The sequence below is a fragment of the Rhamphochromis sp. 'chilingali' genome (assembly GCF_963969265.1).
Source record: "Rhamphochromis sp. 'chilingali' genome assembly, chromosome: 1".
NCBI lineage: Eukaryota > Metazoa > Chordata > Actinopteri > Cichliformes > Cichlidae > Rhamphochromis > Rhamphochromis sp. 'chilingali'.
In genome coordinates, this window is record NC_137929.1 from 51,121,849 (window position 1) to 51,127,937 (window position 6,089).

The window sequence follows — 6,089 nt, forward strand, 5'->3', positions numbered from 1 at the left end:
AGAAAACCCTCGCTAAAGTAAGGATCGTCTAGTCATCAATGTGTTTTGTCTTCACTAGGTATTGGTAGGAGTTTGCTGTTTTCACTATGCACTTTTTATAGACACTTGCACTGTGTGGATCAGGGAGGAAGCGCCACGCCACCCCAGTGCCTGGAACTTGTAAATAGTGATTCATTGTGCACTTTATAAATAAATTCACTGTTCACCACAAGAGTCGTGCATTTGGGTGCTACTTCTCGCCTGCAACTCCATGGTCTGCCACCACAGTCTCTGACAAATTCAGTGACATACAGGACTGAGGACTCGAGTCTGCACCTGTGTTAAGTGGAACAAAACAAAAACAGTCCTGGAGATGGCTATAAGAGTTATTATAGTTTTGCATTTTCTGACAATTTTTAGATTTTATTTTAGTTAACTAAAATGTCACTCTTTGTTTTTTTTATATGTAGTTTTAGTTTTTATTTTAGAGGGTTAAGACTGTTTTTGTATGAGGCCCTGAAAGCTAGTTTGTGATAAGGAGCAAGACGAGGACTACCAGACTTGGCAAATTAAATCCAGGTAGCTCCTCACGTGCATGTTTCCCATCAAACTGTCAGAAACATGAGACTAATGAAAACTTCATCATACATGACATTAATTGAGACATAAAGGAGTAAGAGTGTGTGTATGTGTGTAAAGCAGTAAGAGATGACTGCATCAGACTGAGCTAAGAATAATAAAACTCTGTAGAGCATTTTAATATCTGTGAAACACAAAATAATTCACAAAAATACAAACTTTCATCTAATCAAACAGTTTGAAAACTTCACAAAATGCAAACAGGAAACAACACACAGAAATGATAAATAAATAAATAAATATATATGAGGCACGGAATAATTTATTTATAACACACTTTAAAAACAAAGTTTACAAAGAGCAGGAAGGAGGTGATTTTAAACATTAAAGACAAATAAAAGAAACACGTTAAAGTTCATAAAAAATAAAAATAAGTAGAACAAATGTCAAGACAAACATTTAAAAATCAAAGACATCATCTCTCCATCTATGGTCAAGTGCATGCTTCACATCAGCGAGGTTAACTGTGAATTTCTATACCAAATAAAAGCTTTTTTAAGTTGACCCCAGAGAAAGATGGTAAGCTGCCCAGTTAGTCAGAAATATACTATAGTGTAAAATTAAATAATCAGCTCAAGTTTTATATAGTCAGTTATTTACAAATAAATACCTGTTATTCATCCATGACTTCTACATAATGTTTGTGCAATCAAAGTAAACATCTGTCAGATTATTATCACATATTTACTGCTTTGCAAACTTCATAAAGTACAAACAAACAAAGAAAACAAAACGAACACATACAAAATAGAAAACTTTTTTTTTTTAAGTAAATACTTTCCTCAGCAGAGCTTCGTGCTCTCATTCTATTTATGATAATAATAACGTACATGTAACGTCTTTCATTTATTTACTGTGTAGATACTGTGTAGCATTCACTCTGTGTTTTATCTGATAGTTGTTAAACACTTTTGTAAAAGTGACCTTGTGATGATCTCAGTGCTGCTGGACTGAAGTGTCTCCCTGTGGCTGCTTGTTTGAATCCCCAACCAAATTGTCAGGATCCAGAAAAGATAAACCAACGCTCTCCACTCCATTAACACCAACAATCCTTTGTGCAAAGCACTAGTAATTGTTATGACTTTGGATCCCCTGGTCCCCCGAATGCTTCTATTAAAAGAAGTTTAATAATGAGTCAGTCTGACGGCACAAGAAGCAAAAACATGTTTGTGTTTGTTTCTGACGTACCTTTTGTGTGATGGCGAGAGAAATAAGCAGCAAGTGCAGCGACTACAAGTAAAGAAACAGTGATGATGATGATGGAGATCAGCACAGCGACCCTGGACCGACCTGCTTAGGTGAAAAAAGGTCACCACAAATGGACCAAAAACGTCACCAAAACAGAAATGATGCAGAGATAAATCTGGATTTTTTTTTCTCACTGTTTCTCTGAGTCGTGTCCTCAGGATCTGGAGTTTGGACGTTTCTGGGATGCAGTGGTGTCTCTGTCAATGAGATTTTCCCGTAGTTTGGGTCTAAAAGACACAAAAAAACATAAGAGTCATAAATTGTTAATAAAAATTTGAGTTTGGAACCACAAACATCGCCAAAACAAATCTTCTCACCGACTACAAGTTCAACAACAGCAGCTTTCACTCCGCTCTGCAGCTTGGGGATGAAACATCTGTATCTGCCGTTGTCTTCCTCCGACACGTTCAGGATCTTCAGTGAAATGTTCCCGTGTTTCATGTCGTCCATGAACAGCTCCGTCCTCCTGAAGTACGAGGCCATCTTCATGTCGGGGACCTCCTGCCTGTCCCTGTACAGGTGAACGTACTCCACTCGGCTCAGACGGTCCGACGGGTCGGGCTTCAGGTCGGGTTTGGACCACTCCACCGTCAGACCCTGGACATCGAACATGGGCGCCAGGTGACACGGCAGGATGACATCATCACCCGGAGCAGCGATGATTGGAAGATTTGAACCAATCACCAGAACCTCACCTGGAAACAGATGGAAAATTAATTCTCCTGAACTCCTGCAGAACTTCCACAGATCTTCAGTGTATAACTCTGTAAAGTGACACACACACAAACACTTGAAGATCTTGAACAGCCAAATGAGTGTTTCTGCTGTTATTCCAGAAATGTTTCTTACTGAGATCAAATTATTTAAAGAAAGAAGTCCTCCTCAGTCTATTGGTAAACAGGACAGGGATCTCAATATCAGGATGCAAATTTACAGCAGAATAAATTAAGCTGAATGCATCCGGTTTAAATGGAGGCATATCTGTGCTGGTTCAGACACACGCAGTGTCAGGGATTCAAAGTTTTGATCATGGGAAACAGTCTGGTCAGTAACTGATTTAATCTAAACCTGAACAGCTTCCTCTGTGAGTAATCTCTGTAAATAAGTGACATCATCATGAGATCATCAGACAGACAGTAAAATGCTGGGTTCCTGTGGGTACCTGCTGATCCAGAACAAGGAAATTACAGTAACCAGACACAGGAAGACAAAAAAAAAAAAAAAAAAAACCTTAATCCACAAATTCTTCTGAATTAGGTTGTTAAAGCCAAAACTAGCTCATCTGTGGAAAGCCATGATGGACGCATATGTCGGCTAAAAATATTGGAACATAGTGTTAATTCATCCCCTTACCACAATGTATGATGTGGTTTCTGGTGTTTGTGTGGAAACAACAACGCAAATATTCAGTATATTAGGTTTGTGTGACGTTGGTTTAATTCAGTCCTCGTTTGCTGACATTATTTTTCCCCCCCGTAAGGCCATGATTTCTTAAACAAATTCAATGTAATTTAAGTGAATTAAGTTCTACAGTGTGGAGACGTTACCAAGTTGGCTACTGAAGACTTCTGGACTTCTAGAAAGACTTCCTGTACCATCACGGGACGTCGGAATAACTGGAAAAAGAAATTCACAACTTCAGAAGAGATCATGAGAAGATAGAGAAGATTTTATTATACAAGCAGCTGACATCATACACAAAAACATGAAGCCTGAACATGAATATATTTAAAAACAAACAAACAAAAACATATAAACATATGGAAATTAATTAATATAATCTTTTTTTTGCCTTATATTCGGTAATGTTTTATTAAATTGTGATGTTTAATGCTTTCTATATAGATTAGTTAGAAATATTCACAAAATAATTCCTTGACCCTGATAACAGGTCAGATAAAATAATAATAATAATAATAATAATAATAATAATAATAATAATAATAATAATAATAAAGAAACCATACACAAAAGTCCCTATATAATTGAATTTCTTTTATGTCTAGTCACCAGTGATTAACTAACTGGATGTGTGGTGGGGGTTTTCCCAGAAATGACTCAATGATGGAATTAAATCAAGACTGAAAAGAGCAGAGTCATGATTACCAAACAATAAATGAGCTTATGACATGTGTAAATTTACAACTCAGTAGAATATTCTTAGAAAGATCAAATGTGTGTACCACACAAATTAAGCACCCCTTCCCTTCCAAGGTGAACATATCTGTTCAGAACAAAGCAGGAGATCCATAAAAAGGTACAAGTTAATCTAGATTTTCTTCTATGTTCTTATTTTGTACGGTAGGTTCAGGGAGTTTACCTCATAAAACAGTGGAGTAGGACAGTAACTTAAAATCTAACGCAGAATGGAAACTTTAAACTGAAAGCCTGACTAAAAATATTTACAAGAATAAGTGAAACATATGTAAAATCAAGACTTTCACGTGACTGAATTTGATTGGACAAATCAGTCACGTGATCAGGCCTTACAACTGCGCCGAAATGGCGGCTCATTTCAAACTTTGAAAAAGTTTGAAATGTGTCATTACGTGATATCAGAGATTATATTTAATGTTTTCTAGCGAGTTTCCACACCGGACATGTTTCCTTATTTCGTTCTTGTTGCTAGGCAGCAATGTGACGCACGCGTTTTGTTTACGCTGTGAGAAACAGGTGTGGCGCGTCTGACGTAAATAGGCGTGTCGAACCTTTACACATCTTTAGAATGCTCAGTGGATCATCGCCTTTATCCGACCTACATAACACTCTTATCAACGCTCAAATGGGAAGAAACCGCTTCATACGGGGCAGAACCTGCCTGATAATCACCACAATTTAACATTATTTTACGTCTCAAAAGTAATTAACTGATGTCATTACTCACAGTGACACAAAACAAAGTTGAACTGCTAAAAGGGAATTCGGCTTGTTTATTTCTTGAAAATGTGAATGAAATGTAGCTGTGAGTTTACCTTGAACGGGAGTCCAGACGAGCAAAGCTGAGAACAGGATGAAAGTCCACAGTGAGGAAGAGTCTCCACCCAGCGAGCTGTACACAGACATGGCTCATAGTTATTCTTTGAATGAATAACCCGAATCATCGTGGACCGTTCAAGTAGGCTACTTCTTTAGCTCCGCCCCCCTCTCGCTCTCTTTTCCTTAGTCATTTGACTAGAAACATCTGGAAACACCTGGAGAAAACACGACCAGCCAACACAGTCATGAGCTGGAACACCCTTTCACCCAGTTATGTAGGTCTTACTAAACAAAAGTCCATCACTGAGCTATAAACAAGTGTTGTTCTCCATCACTTTGAACTACAGACATATTTGCGATAAATATACCCCCTGCCCTGATCCTCTGGCTCTTCTGGGTATTTCTGTTTGCAACACTATCACTCCAGGACACTTAGGCTGACCTTAGGAGTAATTTTCAACTGTATCAGATTGCTTTGCATGTTAAGTTGGGCACAAAGATTTCCCTTTTTATAGATATTGTTGGAAGTGCAGCTTCCATCCTTATCAGGGTCGGGAGGGAGCCCATCCCAGCTACCATAGGGCGGGAAACGGAGTGCACCCGTGACAGATCTCCAGTCTGTTGCGGGCCAATACAGAAAGACAGAAAAATTCACACTCACATTGCCTATGAGCAATGTAGAGTCTCCACTTAATGTTTGGACTATGGAAGGAGGCCATACCTAGAGAGAAACCTTTAAATTTCCTTTAACGCTTTGATCTGTATCGGATGCTGGAAAAAAAACTGAACATATTTAAACACAAAACAGTCTTGGTGTTTGGGGATGATTTGTTTCGGTCTAGTTAGCAATGATCAGGGGGGATTTTAACCCTTTAATTTGTCAATCGGAGACGCTTTAAGGTCTCACTGAAGATTTAAGTTCTCTTTAAATACTCAGGTATAACATTTAAATAAGTTCACACAGTGAGACTAAATAAATGTTAAAAGTCCGCTTGTTCACTGTAGCTGTTTTATACTACGTTGCCCATTATGCACCTCGGTATCTGTACTTCCGGTTGGGAACGTGTTCAGCGCAGTTCAGGACAGATGAGAGGTGTGTCGGAGGAGTAACGTATTTACTTGCATTCCTGTGTGAGTTAATACTGTGTGCGTGCTTACCATATGACCACACACACACCCATATACACACTCACACCCCCTTTACCTGCATGTGAATACTGTAATGCCTCCCTACCAACGCTGTACAT

The 6,089-nt window shown here is 38.5% G+C and overlaps 1 protein-coding gene across 3 annotated transcripts; it reads right to left on the minus strand.

The window, feature by feature from the left end:
- Positions 1-826: 826 nt before the first annotated feature.
- On the minus strand, positions 827-4,972 carry LOC308402153 (myelin-oligodendrocyte glycoprotein-like). 3 transcript variants are annotated; one of them, XM_080890802.1, is made up of 6 exons: positions 4,839-4,972; positions 3,414-3,482; positions 2,184-2,561; positions 2,001-2,093; positions 1,807-1,848; positions 827-1,728 (listed from the first exon to the last, which is right to left on the minus strand). In XM_080890802.1, exons 1-6 carry the CDS (start codon positions 4,927-4,929, stop codon positions 1,694-1,696), a joined length of 708 nt encoding a protein of 235 aa, XP_080746928.1. In that variant the 5' UTR covers positions 4,930-4,972; the 3' UTR covers positions 827-1,693. The 3 variants fall into 3 exon arrangements, with proteins under 3 accessions (XP_080746928.1, XP_080746927.1, XP_080746926.1); XM_080890801.1 differs by having other exon boundaries at positions 1,807-1,908; XM_080890800.1 differs by having other exon boundaries at positions 1,807-1,911.
- Positions 4,973-6,089: the final 1,117 nt, after the last annotated feature.

Bases quoted from the DNA above. Each gene is read 5' to 3' on its own strand.
- LOC308402153 (XM_080890800.1), bottom strand. From the start codon at position 4,929: ATGTCTGTGTACAGCTCGCTGGGTGGAGACTCTTCCTCACTGTGGACT. The intron at 2,562-3,413 runs GTAACGTCTCCA...ATCTGTTTCCAG, and splicing joins AGTCTTCAGTAGCCAACTTG to GTGAGGTTCTGGTGATTGGT. The intron at 1,912-2,000 runs GTGAGAAAAAAA...TTTTCACCTAAG, and splicing joins GGACACGACTCAGAGAAACA to CAGGTCGGTCCAGGGTCGCT.